At 34.7% G+C, this 25,948-nt stretch overlaps 1 protein-coding gene across 1 annotated transcript in view; it reads right to left on the bottom strand.

Annotated features, from left to right (window-relative positions):
• LOC122032395 (chromatin assembly factor 1 subunit FAS2 homolog) overlaps positions 1-19,250 on the bottom strand; it is a 54,382-nt gene extending 35,132 nt beyond the window's left edge. Inside the window, exons 1-7 of the mRNA XM_042591687.1 lie at positions 19,066-19,250; positions 17,947-18,058; positions 14,391-14,417; positions 14,212-14,284; positions 14,035-14,138; positions 13,739-13,953; positions 13,541-13,643 (exon numbers count right to left, since the gene is read on the bottom strand). Of these exons, the coding sequence (XP_042447621.1) occupies positions 13,541-13,643; positions 13,739-13,953; positions 14,035-14,138; positions 14,212-14,284; positions 14,391-14,417; positions 17,947-18,058; positions 19,066-19,179 (748 nt within the window). The 5' untranslated portion in view covers positions 19,180-19,250. The remainder of the gene's footprint in view (positions 1-13,540; positions 13,644-13,738; positions 13,954-14,034; positions 14,139-14,211; positions 14,285-14,390; positions 14,418-17,946; positions 18,059-19,065) is intronic.
• Between the last annotated feature and the right edge of the window lie 6,698 nt (positions 19,251-25,948).

Genomic DNA, 25,948 nt, shown 5'->3' with positions numbered 1-25,948 from the left:
GAGAGTTCTTCGCTTCAAGTATTCCATTGCAAATCATCTTCGTCGAATCGAGTGAAGCTATTCACCCCCTCTAGCTCCCCTTGGTCCTAACACATATCAAAGAGATACAACAAAAACAAATCACCCTATTGGAGACCCCAAGCACCCTAAATGTGGTCACACATTCCTCTATTGATCATGATGCGCGAAATGTGATTGTTCACATCATCACGAATCCAAGAAGTTAATCATTGACAGAAAAATCATGGTATGCATTTCCGTGTACTAGCTAAAGCATTACGTATGTCTGGTGGAGACCATATTCACGCTGGTACAGTAGTAGGTAAACTGGAAGGGGAACGCGAAATGACTTTAGGTTTTGTTGATTTATTACGTGATGATTTTCTTGAAAAAGATCGAAGTCGTGGTATTTTCTTCACTCAAGATTGGGTTTCTATGCCAGGTGTTATACCCGTGGCTTCAGGGGGTATTCATGTTTGGCATATGCCTGCGCTGACCGGGGATGATTCCGTACTACAGTTTGGAGGAGGAACTTTAGGACACCCTTGGGCACATTCTCTTGGTGATGGATCGTAGTAAGCAAAATTTGCTGTCGAATCTGTTATCTATCATGCAAGTTATGTAGCTTCCTCCAAAATGATAACAAGATGATGCCTCCAAGGGCTTATTCACCAAGGAGGTCGACGAGATTTGTCGCCTTCACACCAACGATGTGACTGTAAGGACTCTATTGAACTCCCCCTCGTCAAGCTTTGCCTCGAGCATAATATTTCTTTTCTCAACATTTGTCACAATTTGTAGGTCCTTAATGTGGCTTGAAGTGGATCCCCATATGAGGACGCAGTGGTGTTCGATGTGATTCCTAACCCAAACACCATTCTCTGAAACACACTCATCTCTAGTTCGACTATTTTAGTCACCTTATCTGTCAATCATAGTTGTAAAAAGCGTAAGCGCAAAAAAGTGTGAGGCGCAAAAAAGCGCTAAGGGTATGAGAACTTAAAGCGCAAAGTGAAGTGCACACTTTACAAAAAAAAAATGTAATAAACAAAAGGACTATTATATCTATTAAAGTCTTTGAAAATGTCTTTGAAAAACCAAATGACCATAACAAAATATTCATTAATAAAGCTATAGATTATTTAAAAAAATAAAAATAAATATGATTTAAAAAAACTATTAGAATTTTTTAATTTTAAATATAAAATTATTAGAATATAATTATAATTTATATGATTTAATAATATTTATTAGATTTTTTAATTTTAAATATAAAATTATCAAAATATAAATGAATTAATAAAATTTATTATAATGTTTTTAATTTTAAATATAAAATTATTAGAATATAAATATGATTTATATGAATTAATATATTTGATTTATTTTAATTCTAAAAATATATAATAAATTTTATCTATTTATCTCTTAGCTATGTTATTATTATTTTTAATATATCCAATCAACCCTTAACTTAAATAAATAGCCAAATATATTTCTTAAAATCTTAATCAAATAATCCTATTAAAATATATAAAAGTTTATTTTAAATTCTAAAAAAATCTAATAAATTTTATATATTCCTAAAATCCTCCACAAGAGTCACTCTGTGTGTTACCGTAACCACAATTTTTTTAGTTTTTTGGTTTAATTATTTTTTATTTTTTATTTTTTATTTTTTAAATATGTATTTTTTATAAATAAACTGTAATTAATAATAGTTATAAAATATTAATAATTATTTCAAAAATTTTAAATAATTTTAAAATTTAATAAATACTTTATAAAATAATTTAAAATTTTTAAATAATTTTAAAATTAAATATAAATTAAAAATAATCTAAATTTTTTAAAAAAATATATAATTCTTAAACATTTCAAATAATTCTTTTAATTAATAATTTACAAATACATTTAAATAAATAATTTAAAATTTTCAAATAATTTTATAATTATTTTTATCTTTTCAAAAGATTTTATAATTTTAAATTTATTTCTAAATTTTGAGAATCAACTATTTTTTAAAATAATTTTTATAAAAGTGTAATAGGTATTATGTTATGAGATAATATTGAAATATAAATTCACTATCTCAAAAAATAAAGTATATTTAATAATCAAATATTAATAAAATTAATATACATTTATATTTAAAATTTAAAGAAATACTGAAATTATATTGACACGATACGATACCGAAACTGTATCGTTTGTCGAGATTTTAAACCTTAATTATAGCAAGTGGTGAAAGAAAAAACACAGATATCCTTCAGCTGATCCTTCGGAGTTGTCTTTAACTAGTGGAAGATCAGTAGATGGCGACAATGAAATTGAATGGGAGGAAGGAAAGCCAACACAAGTAGATCCTCAAGTATGAATTTCTCAGACTCAACTCTACATATCCTGTAGTTATTAATGCAAGTTTGAATGAAGTTGAACATGCTAACTCTTACAAAGAGCAAACCAAACGTTGGCATGACAAGCCAATCCTACATAGAGAATTTCATGAAGGAGATCTTGTGCTACTTTTCAATTCTAGGTTAAAACTTTTCCTAAGTTTAAAAAATATATTTTTATAGAGTTGTTGATGTATGAAGTGAAACCACAAGTTCTTTTAAGATGAATGGGTAAGATTGAAAAGACACTTCCTTATTGTGGCAAAAGGTGAAACTATCATCTTGATAGTCCCTCCCAGTGGCCCCACACTTCCTAGAATAGGATAAATCATGAGGGGCTTTGCCCAACAAATTCTAATGAGTCTCACATATTCAGGACCTTACAATTGAACCATTGCCCCGGCTATTTTCAGGAATATAGGTAGTATACCTTCCTTAGCTTGCACAGGACTTATCTGGTCAAAACTTCTGTTATTCCTGAGATAGTTTTCACCTCTGATTACTGAGATAAGAACTGAGGAAGTTTAAGAAAGGTAATTACTAGTTTAGAAAAGCAAGATAAAAGTCCCTACTTTGTTCAGTTCTTTATAGAAATAATGTTATTAAACATAGACACATGGAGACAGATGTTTACATAGAGGTGGTATAAACAAATAGAGACAGGTGTTTACATAGAGGTGGTATAGACAAATGGACTTTACATTGACTGAGAAACGAAACAGCAGACTTACAGAAACTTACGGAGCTGAGATTGTGTGCACGCTTTTGGGGCACTCTCTCTTTTTGCCCCTAGGGTGGAAACAGGAAGGGCTTTTATAGAGAAAATGGGGGAAGAAAAGGACAGGTTGAAAGCATAGGAGAAGAAAAAGGGAGGCCTTAGCAGAGAAAAATTCCTTCGTGAAGAAGGAAAGACAGCTGGTGAGCAGGTGGAAATGTTGACCGTTGGGGAAGAGCAAAGTAAGGCACTTGGAGGATAAGAGTGAAAAGAAAGTGGAGCTGGAAAGTTATAATAGTAGTGGGACCCTTAAGCTTCTATCATGTTTTCAAGGTTATGGTCACCGACAGAATCCATTGAGGGAGTAACACTGGTTTCCTGGGCTTCATTGAACTGGCATGTTGAGCGTAAGAACTGTTGGCTTAGGCCTCACTTCTTCAGGCCTTGGCGAGAGCTGTTTTGTAAGCTCTAGCAGAAAGGGCTGAAGTAGCTCGTGCTTTATAAGACCATCGTTCGGCTTTCCTTTTGTAGTGTTTAGTGATGTTGTATGTTGGGTTGTAAAAGAAAAAGGGAAAAACCGAGTACCCATGTCTCTGGGCCAATAAATTTTTTCTGTCTATGTTTCTCCGGCTAGGATGTATTCATTAGGATCTTCTTGCATGTCAAGTTGGACCCTTGGACAGAAGCTCTCTAGTGTTTGACTTGGTATGTTAATGATGGAAAAGCATCCCAATCAATATCAAAATCAGTAGTGTAGTCATCAAATTCTGGTTGTCTTCCATTAAGTTCATCAATATCTATTTTAATAAGATGCTTTGCAGGTTGAATCCTCAAATCAACCCATTCTGGAGGAGAGCTATCGATAGTACATATGACATATGTTTCTTCTTCTTCAAGAGCTAAAGAAATAATCTGCCCAAGTTTCTTTGGAAAGTTTTGGATGGAATCAGGATCATGTACCCATAGTTTATGAAGAAGACCATAATCCATTAAGAGGAATGGGGTAATTAATCTGCCTTTAATTGTTGGAGGTTCATAGGTATTAATATTGATATGTACCTTTTTTGAAAGAATATACAAGTAGCGCATGCAGGGATAAGGCAACTAGTGAAAGATACTTCCTTAATGAACCTATTGAGAAAGGAGGGAAGCATAACATCCTTTCTAGATGGAGAATAATAGGGGTCAAGCAAGCTTATCACCTAAAATAAGTGTGTTTCTTGGGAGGCAACCCAAATTTATTTTTCATTTAAGTTTAATTTCTTTTGGTAGTTTATTTGCAATTTGATGTTTTAATGTTTTAATTTGATTAATACCATGTTCGGGATAGCAAGATCCACAACCAAACCGCGGTAACCACCATCGTCGTGGATCATTCATGAGTGAAAGGCTAAAATCTTTTGGAACCAGTAAGAAACACGGTCTAACCGTGGTAGCCACCACGACCGTAGAGAAAAGAGGAATAGTTACAACATGCACCACAGCCCGCCCGTGGTAGCCACCACGACCATGGACATAAGGGAACATCTAGTTGTGTGGAAGCAGTGTGAACCATGGCCAAACAGTGGTAAGCACAACAACCGTGGTCCCTTGCGCACCGAAAGGTTGGAATACTCAAAATGCACCACGGCCAGATCGTGGATCGTTCCATGACCGTGGCACGTAAAAAATCATGGGTAGAAGAGTAAAAGACACGGTCATAGAGGGTATAAAACAAAAAAAAATCTATTCCTCTCTTGATACTCATCCTCACAACCACCAAAACCACTATTCTCCTCAAAACCCTAATTTTCCCGAGCTCCCAAACCTCATCCTCTCAAGCCTTCTAAACCCTCATTCTCTTCCTTTCCCAACCTTCTTCTCACAGCCTCCAAAAGAACTGTACCTCTTCTCACAGCCACCATCTTCTCCTCTCCTTTTCCCCTCAAAACCCTAACCTCCATTTCCCCTCTTCTTCAACTTTCTCTTTTTTTTGTTGCAGTGACACAATGGCGTCCAAAAGACAACGTAGCGAAGGTTCAAGCTCAAAATCGAAACGGAAGGGGAAAGCTTCCACTAAGGGTAACAATTTTAACCCTCTTGGTATTATTTTTCGAACTCCGCCCATGATGACCGGTCGTGACCGGTCCCAAGCCCGGATAAAGGAGGAGGGTTGCGTTAGGTTGCCAGCCAGCGTCAAACTATGACAAATATTTCATGAATGAATCCATTAAACTATTGTGCTAATGCTAGGTTGTTCCCCGGAAGGAACGCATTGCAGGGTCCGACTGTAACGTCTCGGCAAGGACCGCTACATCTCCAGAACTCGGGTGTGGTGATAAATATGCAAGAGTTCGCGTTACAGGGTCCGACTGTACCGCTACATCTCCATGAGAACTTGGGTGTAGTGTTAAATAGGCAAGAGTTCTCACACCATAGGTTAGATAAGAACAAATATGATAGGAAAACTAATAATCTAAGATTTGGAACATGGAACATAGGAACTCTCACTGGTAAATCAATGGAGGTAGTAGATATGATGATTAGGAAAAAAATTAATATTTTATGTGTACAAGAGACAAAATAGACAGGTGAGAAGGCAAAGATGATAGAGAACTCGGGTTTTAAGTTATGGTACACTGGAAAGAGTAAAGCAAGAAATGGAATGGGTATTATTGTAGATAGTTTGTTAAAGGATGAAGTTGTAGGAGTAATTAGAAAAGGGGATAGAATTATAACCCTTAGGGTGCGTTTGGTTCGGGGTTATTCTTGATAACCTTGGTTATCCATCCAAGGTTATCAACAAAAACCTTGTTTGGTTTAGGTATTCGATGATTCCCAAGTAATGTTCCATGCCCGACATGTTAGCAAAAGGGTCATGCAGCCCGGAATCGGAAAACTTCAAAAAACTAAGGTTTTTGTTGATTCCGGGGTTAACGAATTTTTTTTACCAAAAATACCCTCCGATAAGAAAAAACATGAAAAAAAGAGAAAAAAATGTAAAAAAATATTTAAAAATGTAAAAAAAATAAAAAAATGTTTTAAAAAATTTAAAAATTTATTTTTTAAAAAAATAAATAATTTAAAAAAATAAAAAATAAAAATTTTAAAAATAAAAAATAAAAATGTTAAAAATGTTAAAAAATTTTAAAAATTCTAAAAAAATTTTAAAAAAATTATAAAAATTTAAAATTTTTTAAAAATTTTAAAAAATTTAAAATTTTTTTAAAAATTTAAAAAATAAAAATAAAATAAATAAATAAAAATTTAAATTTAAAAAATGTAAAAAAATAAAAAATATAAATATAAATAATATAAAAATATAAAAACATTAAAAAATAAAAAAACACATTAAAAAGTAAAAAAATATACAGGAAAAAAAAAAGTAAAAAACATTAAAAATTAAATAAATAAATAATAATAATAATAATAATATTATGTATAGTTGATTTTGTAACTGAGGGTAATACGGTAAAATATTAAACTAGGGTATTCATTAAAACCTTCAAACAAACAAGTTTTTGTTACATTACCTAAGTTGAACCAAACAACATTTGGTTATGTTTTATTCCCTATAACCTTGGTTGTGTGATTACCTGGTAATCACATAAACAATGTTATACATGATGACTTGAACCAAACGCACCCTTAAGATAATAGTGGCGAAAGAAATTATGAACATAATTAGCGTATATGCACCACAAGTAGGATTAGATGAAGCTACCAAATTAAGATTTTAGGAGGACTTAGATGAAATATTACAAAATATTCCACCAAATGAAAGGATTTTAATAGGAGGTGATCTAAATGGGCATGTCGAAGTGAAAAATGAGGAATATGAGAGAGTACATGGGAATTATGGGTTTGGAACGAGGAATGAGGAAGGAAAAACTATATTAGATTTTGCGATAGCATATGACCTTATATTAGCTAATACGATTTTTAAGAAAAGAGAAGAACACTCTTAGTCACATTCAAAAGTGGGAATAATAAATCGCAAATTGACTTTCTTATGGTTAGGAAGAATGATAGAAAGATTTGTAAAGATTGCAAAGTTATCCCTGGAGAAAGCTTAACTACCCAACATAGGGTAGTAGTGTTGGATATATGCCTCAAACATAGTATTAATAGAAAGAAAATATATACAATTCCTAGAATTAAGTGGTGGAAGTTAAAGGATGGGAAGCAACATATATTTAAAGAGAAGGTCGAAGTATAAGCATTAGGTGAAATATATGATGACTCTAATACAACATGGGATAAGATGGTATCAAAGTTGAGAGTCAAAGGGGCATGCACCGCTAAGTAAAGAATCTTGGTGGTGGAATGAGAAAGTACAAGAGAAAGTGAAGGAAAACGAATAGCTTATAAAGAATTATATATTTGTAAGCGAGGAAAATTTAAAAATATACAATAGCAAGAAAGAAGCTAAAAAGTAGTGAGTGAAGCAAAAAAATGAAACTTTTGAGCGGTTATATCAAAAATTAGATACAAAAGAAGGGGAAAAAGACATCTATAGAATAGCTAAAGTGAGAGAGAAAAACAAGAGATCTTAGCCAAATAAAATGTATTAAAGATGAATGTAATAGGGTATTAGTAAGCGATGGAGAAATAAAAGAGCGGTGGAAGAGGTATTTTCATCAACTTTTAATGAAAGTTTAAGAGACCAACTTAACTTAGGTAATTTAATTAGGTCAAATGAGCATGAAATTTTAATTTTAATCGTAGAATTCAAACTTGAGTAAAACAAGCTTTAAATGAGATCCAAAAAAATCGTTGGACGAAATGATATTCCGATAGAGGTATGGAAGTGCTTAGGAAACAAGTATTGAATGGCTTACAAAATTATTTAACATGATATTGAAAGCGAAAAAATGTCGATCAATGGAGGATAAGTACTCTAGTTCCTTATATAAGAATAAGGGAGACGTCAAAATTATGCAAACTATAGGGTATTAAACTAATGAGTCATACTACGAAACTTTGGGAAAAGTAATAAAAAAGATTAAGGAAGGAGACCACAATGATAGAAAATCAATTTGGGTTCATACAGAAGGTCGACAATAGAAGCTATACATCTTCTTAGACAATTAATTGAAAAATATCGAGAGCAAAAAGATCTACACATGGTATTCATTAACTTAGAAAAGGCGTATGATAGAGTCCCAAGATAAATTATATGAGAATTTTAGAAAGAGAGGTGTTAGCGTAATATATTAATTAAGGATATGTATGAGGATGTAACGACCAGAGTAAAGACTTCGGGTGGAGTAAAAGCATTTCCATAAAGATAGGGTTACATCAAGGATCACTCTAAGTCCCTATCTTTTACATTAATTATGGACGAACTCACTACACACATTCAAGACACAATATCGTGATGTTGTTTGGAGATGATATTATTTTGGTAGATGAGACACGTGAAGGAGTAAATGCTAAGCTAGAATCTTGGAGGAGAAACTAGAAGGGAAAGGTTTTAAGCTTAGTAGATTAAAGACGGAATATATGGAATTTAAGTTTAGCAATATTAGAAGTAATGAAACAATTGTTAAGATAGGAGAGGACGAGTTGCCGGAACCGAGAGATTTAAATATTTAGGATCGTTTTTACAAAACGATGGAGGGATAGAGAGATGTCCATAGAATTCTAATAATTTGTATAAAACTATTTCCTTCTTAATGCCTGACCAAATAAAGTCCTTTTCCTAAATAAATTTAATTATGTCCAAACTTTAATCATTTTAATCCATATATATATGTTTGGTATTTTACCATTAAGGTGGATGTGTGGACATATGAGGATATACAAAATAAGAAATGAGAATATAGAGAGAAAGTAGGGTTATACTTATCGAGGAAAACTTGAGAGGCACGTTTAAGATGGTACGGACATGTACTTAGACGACCAATAAATGCTCCAGTTAGACGATGTGAAACTATGATAAACATGCATATAAAACGAGGAAGAGGAAGACCAAAAAAAACTTGGTTAGCAACAATAAAACAAGATAAAATTTATTTAAATATAGATGATGATATAATAGGAGATAGAGCTCAATGGCGTAAAAAGATTCATACAGCCGACCCCACCTAGTGGGAAAAGGCTTGGTTGTTATTGTTGTTGTTGTTGTTGTTGGTATTATTTTTCGTGATGAAACTCAAAAGGCTAGGTAAATACACTCGTTAAAAGAAAATTTGTGAATACTAGATACCTAGATGGTAATGTGCTTGATGTTTTGGGACTTAAGGATGACGTATTTTGGATGATAGAATAAGTAGGATGGAATACCTTTATTAACATGAAATATCCTATTGATATTATAGTATCACCCTAGAGTTTTTAAGTTTTATTAAGGCTAGTGTGTTGTGAGGAGGGTTCTGATGAAGGTCACATCTCTTTCCGTCTTTTTAATACTGAACATAGACTTACCCTTGAACAATTCAATACCGTCTTTTTTTTGATAATTTAGGTATCTAACTTTTTGAACTAACCGACTAATCTTGGAGGTGATCGGCTCGACTCCACGGACGATTCCCACTAGCCATAAATCAAGAAGCGCTCACGGAGGTTCATCCAAACGACCAACGTTCTTAGGGTGGAGGAAAATCCCTGTAGTGTATCGCAGCTGGAATTCGATCCTTAGATATCTGATTAACCGCTTGGAGGGTCTAACCGCTGCACTGTATCCCTAAGGGAAATTCAATACCATCTTCAGTTTACCTTGTGGTGGGGAGGAAAGAGATCCCTCCGATTTTAGAGTGGATAATGCTTGGGTTGATTTCACTAACGTACTTAGTTATGATTTCTCTAGGGCTAAGGCCTCCACAATCCTTGTTTCCGCTATCTCCAACGAATCATATCCCACACTATTTTCAATCACGGAGATAGCGATGGTGTGGTCCTTCAATAGTAAGTTGATGTTTTTATAGGCTATGCTGAACAATGTAAATTTAGACATAGGCTCCCACTTCGTGAGACACCTCACCAAAGCCTATAAGGCTTCGTAGGGAAGATTGTTATAGGCGAGCACATCACTCTTATTGTTCTCACCTTAAATTATGATTTAATGGTTTATAAGAAGCCACGGGCAGCACAAATTGACATGGAATTTTGTGTTGCAATTATAATGATTGTCAAGGATGAGGATTGTTATAGCCTCTCCTTAAAGACCAAGCCCCACGTCCCGTTCCTGATCATGAGCATACCACCGTAGGTGTACGAGCCAACTGGGCCTTTCCTAGTGGTCCTCAGCATAAACCACTTACGGTGGAGTAACCCACTCGTCCATCCACTCAGGCTATAGGCATTCCTCTTCTTTTACGGGACTCTTCTTTTGCAAGTTATACGAAGGACGCTTTCTCTTGGATTCACACCTCCATTAATGTTATTCAAGTCGAGCAAGCCGAGCAGCGCGACATGATTGAAGCGCACCTTTCTCAAGGTCATTTCCCTTTGAGAACAAATGGAATTTTTAAGTTTGGGGAAGTTATAGTATTTCAATAGTCATCATGTTTTTATTTGCTTTTATTTCATTAATCATGTTTTTATTTGTTTTTATTGCATGACATTATCATGTAGAAATTTTTTGCATTTATGAATTTGTGCTCATATCTTTAGCAATTCGTTTTCTTCTATTTGTAATATTATGATCTAAGTATTGTTAAGTCAGAGAGTTTCGTTGTTTGCCTACTTGATAACGATCTCTTTCACATAAACTTAGCTTCTAGGGTTGAAGCATCCGAGAAGACTTGTTATTTCCTACACTTAGTACCCTAGTTTCCTTCGGGGCTCCCACTTCATTTGGCTAATGGAGAAACACTTTACTCGAAAGACTGAAAAAAAAAGTGATGATGAGCAAAGGCAATAAGTACCCCTTTGAGACCAAGTGGTTAATGGGGAATACTTATTGCATTTTAGCTTATCTCGACATTGAGTGCTCCTTTAAGACTACGTGTGGAAGATGCAAAACATTAGGAGGGACGAGTCATGCGTTTGGTGGCAAAAGTAATGTGCCCTTTACATCGGAAATTTGGAGAATGTAGTGGTTAATGGGGAATACTTATTGCATTTTAGCTTATCTCGACATCGAGTGCTCCTTTAAGACTAAGTGTGGAAGATGCAAAACATTAGGAGGGATGAGTCATGCGTTTGGTGGCAAAAGTAATGTGCCCTTTACATCGGAAATTTGGAGAACGTAGTGGTTAATGGGGAATACTTATTGCATTTTAGCTTATCTCGACATCGAGTGCTCCTTTAAGACTAAGTGTGGAAGATGCAAAACATTAGGAGGGACAAGTCATGCGTTTGGTGGCAAAAGTAATGTGCCCTTTACATCGGAAATTTGGAGAACATAGTCAAATGAAGAAATAACTTGGATTTGCATCTATCTTAGAGTCAATACACTTGCACCAGTGAAGCGAATACAAAACTTTCAGATTAAGTCATAGTGAAATAATTTGTAAGCCTATGCACATAAAATAACACTACGTAATAGGATTAGATAAATTTCTCAAAAATGATAAGTTTCATTCACACACATTAGTTTTTGACTATATATTTTGCTTAGGGATAAATAAAGATTTAAGGTAGTGGATGTTTGATGTGTGAATTATGCATATGTTTTTTATCTTATTTAGCATACATTTGTTGCATTACATGAGTATATTTTTTGTAAAATTCTTGCATTTGCATTCATTTTATCTTTTTAGTTTGGATGACTGTAATTTGTATTTTGTATTGACAAAAAGTGAAGATCTTACTGTTGGAGCATGCTTGGAGATGCAAAATTTGAGAAAACAAATGGCAAAATGATACACGGCCGTGGATAATCTGAGAAATCAGATCAGCCTGTGGAGCGTTGACTAGAACAAGCAGCAAGAACCATGACCGTAGACACTACTGAAGTAAAGTGTAGATTCAAGGTAGAACGATCCACGGCCACCTCGTGTAACGTTCCACGACCATGTATCATTAGGTTTAAATGATGACACCGCCCTTTTATTTCAAAAAATATGTTAGGGTTTGGGGGATATAAAAGAAGTAAAGGACGGCAGTTTAGGGCATCTGGTGATAGCCGATCAGAGTGAAAGTTGCATCCAAGACTTCCAAGGAGCTAAGAGATACCGAATAACAAAGAACATGTGGAGATCTTCCAGAGACAGACAAACATCCACAATCAAGTTCTTTCATTACTTGATCTTTATTTTTCAGATTGTAAAATGCTTTTATTGATTTCAATGAATTGTCTCTTCAACGTTATGGAGTAGTTTTCTTATTCCAGGATTAGAGATTAGCCCGATAACATATTCACATTGAAGTTTGGTTTCCTTCTCTTATTAATGTTATGATTGTCTTGATTCAATTTTAGTGTGCTCAATCGTTTGCATTACTTAGAAATTAAGTGACGAACTGAGAGGTCAACCTTAGTCTCGGAACTACAAAATTGAACTTGAGTTTTTGATCACAAAAGTAGTTCAAAATCTCTCAAGAGTAACACTGAATATCAAGGATCTTAAAGGGTTTAGTCTAATTCAATCGTGGTTTAAAGTGTCATGCTGAGACGGTCGAAACAGACGAAACATCTCGTTCCGCCCAACGATTGGCATCGGCATGCCGATACGACCACAACACCAGACCCATGGCAACTGCGACGTGTTGCGCGACCCCGTGGCTGTAACGGAGGGGTTACTCGACCCTGCAAAAGCAGCGAAGGGGTTGCATAACCCTTCCGCTACCGACCCTAGAAGTGTCGCGCGACCCTGCAACCACTGCAAAGGGGTCACACGACCACCGCAGTCGTGCAGGAGGAGTCACGCAATCCCTGCGGCCATGGCTGAGGGGTCGTGCAACCCCACGGCAACGCCGAGGTCGCGCAATCTGGCGAGTAGTGTCGGATTTTGGATTTTTTTTTTTAATTAAACTTAGATTAATTATTTTAATCAACTCCTAGCTATGATGGAGATAATCTAAAGAAGCTTTATTAAACCCTAATAAAATTATCTAATTAATTTTATATTTCATTTATTTTAATTTAAAAATTATAATAAAATTTTTATTTATTTATTTATCTATTTTCATATCTTTTCCTTTTTTTAAAGATTATTTTTTATATTTTTTATTTTATTTATTTTTTAAATATTTTATTTTTAATTAATATATTTTATATTTAAAAATACTAAAATTATATCGGCACGACACGATATAGTACTGAAACCTTATCGTTCTGGTCTATAACCGAAACCTCGTCAAAGGTCGAAATTTTAAATCTTGAATTCAACTACAATGAGTAAAATAATAATATTATTAATAACTAGCATAGAGAATGTTACCAAAAATAATAATAATAATAATAATAATATAACATTAAGAGTAAAATAAATTTTAAATAGAGGAAAGGAAGCAAAGTAATGGGGCAAATAACAAAAACTATGAAAGACCATTACATTTATACCTGCAGGTACTATTAAAAAGGTTCCATCGGGAGACCATGCCAACCTTCTGAAGAAGGATGGTAACGTTTCATCATGAAATAGATGAGATTTTCCTGAGATAGACTGAAAATCAATCAACAAATAAATAGACACCTATTAGTATGGTTTGCAAGTCTATATGCAATATGGTTAGCCAAAACAATTTCCAACTTACTAACCTTGGAATGATCAAAGTTTTGTGGGTCTGATTTTGTGAGAACATGCTGGCAGACATAATTCAGTTTCTCACCTCCCTTATGTTTACTCTGAGTCCTATTAGCATAAATCCGGCAAGTCCGGTCAGAGCTAAGAGAAGCAACATAATGGCCCAAAGGATCCCATGCAACACCTTGAACATAATGCAAATGTGCATCCAGCATTTGACGGACCAATCCTAAGTTATTGGCGCACATTTATTCCAATAACTATCCAAGCGGTAAAGTGAAAGAAGTTTAGGCAACTAACTGTGACAAACCTTTATTGGCATCCCATATTATGCAAGAATTATCAACTGAACCAGAAATCAAACTTTCTCCATTAGGAGACCACTCAAGGTCAAGAACATCTTTCCGATGAAATCTAATTAGAACATTAATATTAGGACCACAACAATTTCAGCTATGATGGAAAAAAATTTTACTAGAAGGCCTACAATAATGTCTTGTGCACTTTCCAAGATTGACTATCATCTGTCAAGTGTAGCTTCCAAATAACCAGCTCACCTCCTGCAAATCCAAAAGATGTGCATAGACAACTATCAGTATCCATAAATAGTGAAAAAAACAAATGACTTAAATCAAGTAACTAATTGAACAAATGGAAGATGCATACCATCAGCACCTGATGCAATGTAATCCCCTGCAAAAAATCACAATAACTTTTACTATGTTTATACAATCAACTTGAGAGAATATGTATGGACAATGGATAATCAGACCTGAAATCATAGAACATTAATGCTCAAATAAGCAATTACTTTTTTTTTTTGAAAATTAATCTATGTCAAAATGTTGTACTTCAATTTCTTTCAGAAACTGATTCCCAATAATATATCAGAGCAAAATAATTTATATAAATGTTTAATTGTGCATTAAAAAAATATTAAAAATTGTACTGAAGCACCAGGAAATGTGCCAGATGTTCGTCTAAGACAATTAAAATGATCATGTAAATAAAATAAAATAAAATAGAAACGAGTTTCATTTATATGAATTCCTTCTTTATTGCTTGGGACTACATGCCACACATTACAGAATAAAAATAATTATGAGACGGTACCTAGACACAAATGTTAGTACTGAAGGCAATAAGGATGACAAAAGATATCAATAGTTAATCAATCTGTAATGCAACTTCTGATATAGCACATGCAAAAATAAAGACTTGCCAAACAGAGATCATGCAAAGAAGATAATTGTAATCACCTTGAAAAGTTTTTGGGGATTTAGCCACAAGTATTTATTAACAATCAATAAGAGAGTAAAAGAATGTGGGAAATAACTCAAAAACATATTTAGAATAGGTCCCATTTTTAAGTGAACGACTAAAAAAAAATGTAGATGTCTGTGTTAGTCAGGTTAATCTGCTAGTATCTACTGAACCACTTCAAAAATGAAAATGAGGAACACAGATTATATTTAATGAAATAAACAGTATTCCACGATTGCTGAATCATTCCATCTCAAACAAGAAACACAAACGATAAGTTAGCTGACTAAGGTAATCTGGTCTCAAGACATCATAGGTTGTCATAAACAAACTGAAAACTTTTTGTTACTTTGGAGGGAATTATTCCTCAATGAATAAAGGTAGGTAGCGCCAACTACCTTATAAAAATGCTATTGACATCATGTAACATTACAAAAATAACCCTATGAGATACATATTTACACATAGGTTCCAACACTCTCCCTCAAGTTGGTTTGAATACATTGTAAAATTCCGAGTTATTACAGTATATTCAACTCTAGTTGCTCTCAACGAGTTTAGTTAGCAAATCTATCAACTGATCGTCCAAAATAACAAAGAGTTGTATTTTCTCTCCAATGGAGTAACAATTAATTTCTATGTTGTCTTTTCATGAAAAAAATAGATTGAAGACTATATGCAATGCAGCTTGATTGTCACACTAAAGTTTCATTTGTTCTAAAGGACATCTTACCTCAATTATTAAATGCTTACCCTCACATATTGTTCTACCACTGTTTACTTTTACTATTTTTTTTTTGAAATAAGATTCCCTCCCTTAAAAGGATAAAATAACCCGATTTAGATTGCTTTCTCTAGGACAAACCAGTCTACATAGAACAAAATACATTTTCCAAGAGCATTCTTAAGATATCGGAGAATTCTTAAGGCCATTAGCAATGGCCCTGACATGGGTTATTCTAGAAATTAAGTAATTGATCACTGCAAATGAAATGTCAAATCTAATGACTGAGAGATAGTTCAATTTTCTAGGTTGATCAAGGGTTCCCTGTCCTAGTACAATCCTACCACTATAATCCACAGGAGTATCTATTGGTTAAATCCCTAAAATCTAAACCAATTCAAGCATATCAAATACATAATTGCGCTGAGAGATATATAGATACCTTAGAGTAAGCCACCTTCATGTCAAGAAAATTCTTGAGGATACCTAATCCTATTCTAGATGTGTTGATAAAGAAAAACCTTCAATTGTGCAATTCCAATGGAATCATCACCCGTAATGATGATATCATCCACCTATACAATAAGAAGAATACACTTCCCTAATTAAAAGATAAGATCAAATTTCGAGTGATCTGTCAAGTATGACTGGAGCCATAGTAGTGGACACACTATCAATCTGAGCAACTTGTGCAATGTGAGACAACTAGCTAGTAGGATATCCATGAAGCACGTAACAAGTATCTCTGATATGTCCAAGTCTACCACAATAGGTACAATTAATCCTATTTTGGCCAAACCAAACACCTCTACCCCTTCATCAACCTCCTTGCCCCCATGCCCACCACCATCCAGCCACTCCAAAGGTCAAGTAGACCATAGCAAAATGATCGACAACAAGATCAACCGATGGTGAAGTTGTAGTAGAGGCTTGCAATATTCGAGGAGCCGCCCAAGATCTAAGACTTCACTAGTAGTTCATATAAAACTGTATGGAGAAATATGATAATTAACAGCTTATTGAAATGGTCACTTATGTCTCAAACATCCAAAATGATCAAGAATATGTCCATAAAATGGGTTGTGATAGTCTAAACGAGATTTGCATGAGAGGTCATCTTAGTGTCACCATGGTGCAATAGAAATAGACTACCAATCACGTCATAAGCTCAAGAGATGTCACCCATATCCAATGCTTGATTCCACGTCAAAGTCTCATAACTCAAGAAGTAGCATCAAAAGTTAGTCATCAAGCTAAGATTAATAGACAACCACAAGGCAAGAAATTGCACATTAGTTTGCTCCCGCATGACCTATACAAACTCTAAAGTATCAATTGCTCATGTAGTGATGATCCAACTTCCCTTAACCCATAACCCACACACAAACAATTACAGCCCATGAAAAATACTTCTTTCCATTCAACTTCTCGGTGGTAATCATCTTGGATTCTAAGAGACTAGAGGGCGGTCACAGTCCGAGGCATTGGGGATATAGAAGACGATGATTCTAACATTTGAGAGCTTTCTTAAATTTGAGTTATTCACTAGGACTCTAGGGCTTTAGAGTATTGTTGTTGCGAGAAGAGAAACAACTTGGTGTGATTAGCAACTGTGGATGCTGGCAGACGAAGTCAAACTACACAAAAAAAAATGTAAGACTTTGCAGGGATGTGTGCTGAGAATGCAAGACTGTGCACAAAGGATGTCAAATAGGAGCAACACTTGCCAGTGTCATAAGCAAATAGATATACGCTCAGCATCATAGACAAACGGACTAGACAATTAAAGCTTGCACATGTCACTAATTTAATCCACAAGAGCTTGTGGATGGGCAGGACACTCATGACGAAAGAACAAGATGCATGAAAAGAGAAGAATACAATGCACATAAGAAAAGGGAAAAGAGAAGAATGTCCGTGAAGGGAGTTCATATAGATTGAAATATTGCGCAAATGATCCGAAGAAAAGTTATGTGAGAAAGAATGACGGCTCTAATACCATATTCCTTTGGGAAATTATTTCTTGATGAATAATCCTAGGTAGCCCCCAGTACCTTGTATAGATGTTACTGATATCACAGAATATCACAAGTGTACCCCTATGAGATACATAGTTGCACATAGGTCCAACACTTCTAACCAGCATTTTAAAAGTTGAATGGCAGTTTGATAGAGAAGAATGATTGAAAGTTGCTTCAATAACAAACAATTGATATGCCATCAATGATTTATTACCAGAAGGAGAGAACCGCAACACATTGACAGCTGTACAGTGGTAAGAAAGACTGTTCTGATATAAAACAGTTGGAAGTTGCTTTTCTGATTCACCCGATTTCAGAAGCCACAGCTGTAGTCATTAATATTTCAATAAATTGGAAAACCAATATTAGAATAGCATTCAAAATACAAGATCAATTCATAAATATTAAACACTAAAAAGGCAGCCTGGAGCAGCTCCTGCCAATGCAGGATCCGAGAAAAGGGTTTATTGTACGCTACTTGCTTTGTAAGAGGTTGTTTCCAAGAATCAAACTCGTGACCTCCAGGTCACATGGGGCAACTTTACCGTTGCGCCGAGACTCTCCTTCTCATAAATATTAGTGTTCTCATAAATATTAAACACTAAGGACAAAATAAATCCCAGAAAGGTACAAAGCTTAGCATGTTGTGGATATTGTAGGTGTGTCAATTTCTTTGGTAATTCACTTTGAAAGAGATGCACTCAAGGTGATACAAGTAGTACTTCTTGAAGATAAAACTCATCATAAGGCATAAGGCACTTATGATATTTTTAAAAGCCATAAGGCAAGCCATGTGTTCAACAAATCTAGCCTTAGGGTCTCGCATCAACAACTAACAGTGGGGGATATCAAACAGAAACATTAGTTATTACCAAGCAATAACTGACCAACAGCTTTTGTATTCAAGTGCATACCCCAAAGCTGCAAGCTTTTGGGTTCAGATGTGGAGAAATAGCTTAAGAAGTGAAAGAAAATAGACGGTGGTAGTCTTCTTGTGTGTTCCCCATATGAAACGACAAAGGAGCTAGCAGTATCTCATTTTGTCGAAAAATTGCAAATGTGCAGTTACCAAAGATTAGGAGAAAAACAATTTTGCATGAGAATTGGTACAGCATCATCAAAATAGCAGGAGAAATTCCAATTTTGATCAACTTCACAGGAAAAAAGACAAGGAATTAAAAATTACTTGACTGTGAACTAACCAAAACTAACGCTTTTGTCCTTAAATTAAACAAAAGACGGGAATACGTCAAAACCCGCATTTTAGAGCATGAAGCTAATGTGACGGGAATGCCGAGAATTCTTGAATCCACGGAAAGTAGAAGATCAGGACCTTGATATCGTGATCGGCGCCGCCGGTGGCGAGTGCCCCAGTGCGGGGGTGGAAATCTAGGGTCAGAACCGGCTGAGCGTCATGCCAGTTGACCTGTACCGTCCCTCCCCGCATCCTTGTCTATAACTGCGTCGGGCAGTTTCTTACTTCCGATCCTTAGTATTAGGGTTTAAAAATGTGAAACGGTTCGGAATAGATAAACCCTTTAAATGTTATTTAAAAATTAATTAATTAATTAACGACATTAAGTAACGTTGAATTTAGAATCATCGACTTAAACCCTAAACCCTAGAATCATCGACTTAATTTCATATAAATTTTTTATCAATCATACGACGGATAATTCAGAATTTTAGTATCCATTACGAGTTATATTTAGAAAAAAAATTATATTTAAAAAAAATACTTATAAATACATCATAACTAAAAATTAAATTTATCAATGGAACTATGAATATCTAATCCTTCTAAATATTATTTTTTTAAAAAAATAGATCATTACATTAGAATAGGTAATTAAATTTATTTTTATGTTTTGATAATCTATCAAAGACCGTAATGAAATTCTTAAATGATGCACAATAATTTATTAATTTTTAAAGGACAATTATTTTTAATGATACCCATCCCACAATTAAAAAGATATATACTTATTAGATTGCATAGAACATCGACATCCCTTCTCTAGTTGCCAAAAGCAGATCTCTCTCCACTTCATTCACATAAAAGCAAAACTCTCAAAAAGGATTTTAGAACATCGACATCCCTTCTCTTTCATCTTGCCAAAAGCAAATCTCTCTCCACTTCATTCACATAAAAGCAAAACTCTCAAAAAGTCAAATCCTTATTCACAAGTCTTCTTATTTCCTTCTCAACTAACGAAAGTCTTACGGTTTTTATCAATAATCTTTCTCACTCTCATTCGAATTTACGATTTAGTTTGGCTTTCTCACCTTATGCACCGATGTCGATCATTTTTCTCCTCTCCTTTCTTAGATCGCTAACCTAGTATTGTAAGTTTTTATCAAGAACTTGGTTTAACCTCTCAATCATCTTCAAAGGTATGTTAGTACTCATCTTTTTCACATGTTTAGGGTTTCCCTTTCCCATGTTAGGATTTATCTTTCACATGTTAACTTACATTCTTTCACATGTTAGGATTTATCTTTCACATCGGGGGATGAATTGTTGGAACCTCAAGATTGTTTTAATGTGATTAAATAAGATAAGTTAGGTCATGTTGATTTTAATACATGTGTCTAAGTGGGTAGGAACTTAGGAGCACAAGAAGTCAGGCAAAAGATGCAACTAGCGAGAAGGACGACACAGGAGAGAGTCAACGGGCTCGGTGCGTCTAAGGGACGAGGTGTTTCGATTTATTATTAATAATGGAATTCAATTTTGAAGCACCCGAAGGCAAGTAAAAATATCAATAGATGAAGAAGGAACAAGTCAACTTCGTGGCAAATGGCAAAGTAGAATTTCATCTGCTAAGCGTCTTCCCGCCACAAGAAGTCAACCGGATCAGAGCTTACGGGTTCGGTGCGTCTAAGGGACGAGGTGTTTCGATTTATTATTAATAATGGAATTCAATTTTGAAGCACCCGAAGGCAAGTAAAAATATCAATAGATGAAGAAGGAACAAGTCAACTTCGTGGCAAATGGCAAAGTAGAATTTCATCTGCTAAGCGTCTTCCCGCCACAAGAAGTCAACCGGATCAGAGCTTACGGGTCCACCAAGGAGCTCTGAGAAAAAAAATCCTATAACTTCATGAAGAAACCTCGGAAGTAAAATCTTGCCCATTAGAAGAGTTTGACAAAATAAAATTAGAAAATGAACAAAAAAGAAAGAGACATCTAAATTTACTTGATTACAACCGGGGAGATTGTTAATCCAAGGAAGTGAAATACACTAACTCTCCTTCAGGCGGAGAAGTCTATTTATAGTAGTGTACGCACAAAAAATTAGAAGCTAAATGAAAACTAGAGCATGTACAAATGTTGTTGTAAGAATGCTTGTTCTATGTAGCTTCTTAGACCAAGGTTATATTTATAGCCTTAGTTGAGGCGCCTGGAGTGGGATAAAAATCTATCCCTGACGCAACAGTCAACATCCACGTCGATGCTGATAATATTGTTGGGATGTATACTATAAGCCTAGCTTTTGTATAAACATCTATTTTGAAATATCTTAAAATGAGAACCACTTTGGTCAAATATTTGCATTTTACATTTATATATATGTCGATGCAGTTGTCCATTTAATTTATATTGTAGATAACATGGTGTATGGTGTCACACATGTAAGGAATTAGTTGTGCTAAACACGCAAACGCACAGCGGAAAATACTAGTTCCTCCAGAAGATCCATGCAAAGGGAAACAAAATTATATACTAAGTTCACTAAGAGCATGAGAGTTATACCTTTGGTGCATGCTCACGGACTCCCGATAGCTCGGATCACAACACGATCTCGCGTTCGCGCCTCTACGATATCCACACGAACAAGTGTTCATTTGTCTCACAAACTCACAAAAGGAGAAAGGTTGTGCTAGCAACCTTGAAAGTGGATTTCGGCAAAGAGGAGAGGAGCAAGGAGAATGAAGAGAATCAATCCCAAAAATGAAGAGCAAAAAGCTTAAGTATTTTCATCCAATGAAAATACTTAATTAGCATTAATAGCTTTAATGAGCATTTACACTCCATTAAGGACCAAACTTGTAACTCCTCATTTCAAATGAGTGTAACTCTTCATTTTAAATTCAATTTCAAAAATTGAATGAAATGAATAATTAAATTTCGAAATTCAATAATTATCTTCATTAAATCTCACTTGAGTCTAACTCAAGTCTAATTCACTTGAGTCTAACTCGAGTCTAATTCAATCGAGTCTTACTCAATTAATCCTCATGTAATTCAAATTCAATAAATCACTATTTCATTAATTCAAATTGACTCCTTGAGTCTAATTTGAATTGGACTTAATCCAACAATTAGATCCAATTGAGTCTAACTCAATAAGTCCAATTCATATTAGACTTAATCCAATGATTCATCATATGAACTCATCTCCAAATCTACTTGTTCTTTGTGTGTGACCCAATAGGTTCTCGTAACATTGGCAATGTACCAAAATCAACATTTAGATACATAAGCAATGAGTGACATCTAGCAAGACATCATTACTACCCAAGTGACGAGAAGGTCAAGATCCGACCTAACCTGTCCGTGGCTATTATCTTGTATGACTTGGTCTCTCTATCCTTGATATCTAGATTGATCAATGAGGCATAGACCGTGTCATCCTCTTATCAACCTTTGTGTTTCTTGATCTCTAAGTAGACACACTCAATCAAATAAGCTCAATATCTCATATTGACTCATTTGTGCATGGTCATGCTTTCTTGTGTCCTACTAATCAAGGGGCCCACTAATATCGCTTCCGTCATATGGAAGGGATAGATCTCATCTACATCACTCACATTCCTCCGCATAATTCATTGCATACCTAGTGATCGACTTTATTGTCCACCTTGTTACAGGTGACGTTTGCTGATATCAAAGTACACAACTCCTTATGTAGAGAATCGTAGTGATTTCAGGTCTAAGGACTATTCATACCAATAGTTACATGAGAATGTTTATGACACTCATATAATGATCCATAAAACATTCTCATGGCGGGTCATTCAGTATATATTCTCTAATATATACTCCATGTGTCAACCTAATATCTCATATCCATGACTTGTGAGATAAAGTCATCCGTTGACCTATTAACTTAACTTGGTTTGGTTTAACTTAGTTTAATTTTCTCCATCCTAGAAAGGGAGATTTTTTCTTAACAGAATTCTATTATTTTTCTTTCTTTGTAACCGATGGCAAAGGTTATAAAAGGAGTATGTGGTGCCCCCTAAAACCTAATTCCACAATTCTCTTTTCCCTTGTTTGTGGTCGGCGGCACCTCTCTCTCCCTCTAGGGTCGGTGCCCCTTCCCCCCTCCTCTTTACTTATGGTCGGCGCTCCTTTCCCCCTTTCTCTTTGCTTAGGGCGGCTTTAAGAAGAGGAAGAAGAAGAGAAGGTACTCCATCCTAGAGCTCCTTTTGTAGCCAGCGGTTTGGAAACCAAGAAGAAAAGGAGGGTGGTGTTGTCTTGGTAGATCGTCGCCCACACTACGTCCAAGAAGAGGAGAGGAATACAGCAGAAGATCAAGAGGTGTTTAGCTACAAAGAAAATGTACAACTAGGTCTTTAATTCTGCTGCGTAATTAGTTTAGTTTTCTACGTATCGATTTTTAATACCAACACAAGAGGCCAGCGATCTTGTACTTTGATCAAGGTGTGCTTTGATCCGTCAAGAACTTGCTTGATTGATCAAACACATGTCTGATCGAACATGCGGATTGCTAGGAAAAGTTCTGTACTTGTATAATTTTTTTACAGGAAAATTTAAACAAAACGGAATTCTAGCAAGTTTGTATATTTTTACCATGGTTAAAAATAAGCCTTATGTGGAAATTTGCAAAAAAAATAAAATAGAACCCAAAAAGAGATGATCAAGGTTTGAACCTTGGACCTCCTACTAGATACATGTATGTGATAACCAATGAATCAAGAGAATATATTGTTAGGAAGAGAAGGGACAATATAGTTAAGAGTAAGAGAAGGTTTCTTTCATTTAGGAAGAGAAGTTGGAATTGTCTTCTTCCTCTCAAAGGAAAAGATGATTCTTACTCTCTCTTTTCATTAAGGGTTGAGTAAAAGAAAAGAGAAGGAAAAATTCATTTTCCCTTCTTCTTTTCATGAGGAATAAAAGGAGAAAAGAAAGAGAAAATTTCATTTTCTTCTCTTCCTCCTCCCTCCTCCTCTCCACCGTGACCAAAGAACTCTTCTCTCCCTCACCATTGCCGAAACCCAATCAAGAGAAGCTCCTCTCTAGGAAGGCTCCACAAGCAAGGTTTCTTCCCTAAGTAAATCAAGCAAGGAAGTGAGTACCCCCTCACTGCAGTACAAGTAGTTGTCGATTTGTTTCGTATGAAAACATTTTTTGAAACTTTAGAGATTTCCATGTAAGTTGTGGCCAAGATAGATTGGTGGTCACTTAGGATTAACAAGTTTACAAGTTATGCTTTATGTTGTACAAAAAAAAAAGAATCTAGAACCTCACCTTGAAGTTTCGGCCAAGACAAAAAGGGAAGGTCTAGAGCAAAGTTTCTTTTGGTAACATGCTTGCCTATGCTCTTATATGATGTAGGATCTTTCATATGTTGTTAGTTTAAGTTTTAAGGCGTTATATGTTATTAAAAGATTAGGAACCCTAACCTAATGTTTCGGCCAAGATGAATCATAGGGTTTAGGGCAAAATTTTGAAAAGAAAACATATTTGTTATGCTCCTTCATGATGTATGTTTTTCATAGGTTTATAGCTTAGTTTTTTTTTTCATGCTCCATGTTGGATAAAATTTGGAGAAACCTATCTTCAAGTCTCGGCCAAGAATAGAAATGAAGTTTAGAATAAGGTTCTTTTATGATAACATGCTTTGATGAATGAACTTTTATGTGATGATAGTTTTAAGTTTTATGCTTCATGTTGTATAAAAAAAATATATATGAAAACCCTAGTAGAAGTTTCGGCCAAGACAAGATATAAAGCTTAGGGACAAGATTTTAAACCTAATTATGCTTGTTTATGCTTATTCATGAGGTATGATATCTTGTGTGTGGTTAGGTGAAGTCTTTATATTACATGTTTCACTAGAAGAAATGGAACCCCACTTGTAAGTCTCGGCCAAGAATAGAAATGAAGTTAGAACAAGGTTTCTTTTATGATAACATGCTTTGATGAATGAACTCTTATGTGATGATAGTTTAGGTTTTATGCTTCATGTTGAAAAAAAAATGGAAAACCCTCGTGAAGTTCCGGCCAAGATAAGATATGAGGCTTAGGGTTAAAATTTGAAACCTAAACATGCTTGTTTATGTTCATTCATGAAGTATGATACCTTGTATGAAGTTAGGTTAAGACTTTATGCACTAGAAGACTTGAAACCCAACTTGTAGGTTTCGGCCAAGGTAGAGTGTAAGCTTAGAGTTAAGTTTTTCTAACCTAATTATGCTTAGTTATGTTTCTACATGTTGTATGATCTTGTGTATGAGATTAGATAAGTCTCCATGCTACATGTTGTACAAATGAATCTTAGAACCTCACCTTAGGGTTCGGCCAAGCAAGTATATGAGTTAGAGCAAGGTCTTGAAATTTAACCATGCTTGTTTATGCTTCTTTATGATGTATGATTATTTATCTATAGTTGGTTGAAGTTTCATGCTCTTTATGGTGGCCAAAGTTTATAATTTATGCTAGTAAGGTTTCGGCCAAGATTGAAAGAATAGGTTTAGGGAAAAGTTCTTGAATCTAACTATGCATGCTTATATTTCCTCATAATGTATGATTCTTGATATATGGTTAGTTTAAGTTTCCATGCTTCATGATATAATATACTATGCTTCATGATATGTTATATGCTATGATTTCATGATATGATATGCTACGTTTCATGGAATGATATAGGCTATACTTCATGATATGATATATGCTAGGCTTCATAATACGATATGCTATGCTTCATGATATGTTACATGCTATGATTTCATGATATGATATGCTATGTTTCATGGAATGATATAGGTTACATTTCATGATATGATATATGCTATGCTTCATGATATGATATGCTATGCTCATGATATGATATATGCTAAGTTTCATGAGATGATATGCTATGCTTCATGATGTGATACATGTTATGTTTCATGTAACATGTTATGCTCTATGTTATGATAAGAACATGTTATGGTTTATGAGATATGTTATGAAAGGCTTATGT

The sequence above is a fragment of the Zingiber officinale genome, chromosome 11A (assembly GCF_018446385.1).
Source record: "Zingiber officinale cultivar Zhangliang chromosome 11A, Zo_v1.1, whole genome shotgun sequence".
Classification (NCBI taxonomy): Eukaryota; Viridiplantae; Streptophyta; class Magnoliopsida; order Zingiberales; family Zingiberaceae; genus Zingiber; species Zingiber officinale.
Note: the sequence above shows the minus strand (reverse complement) of the source record. Positions and strands in the feature narration are given on the sequence as shown.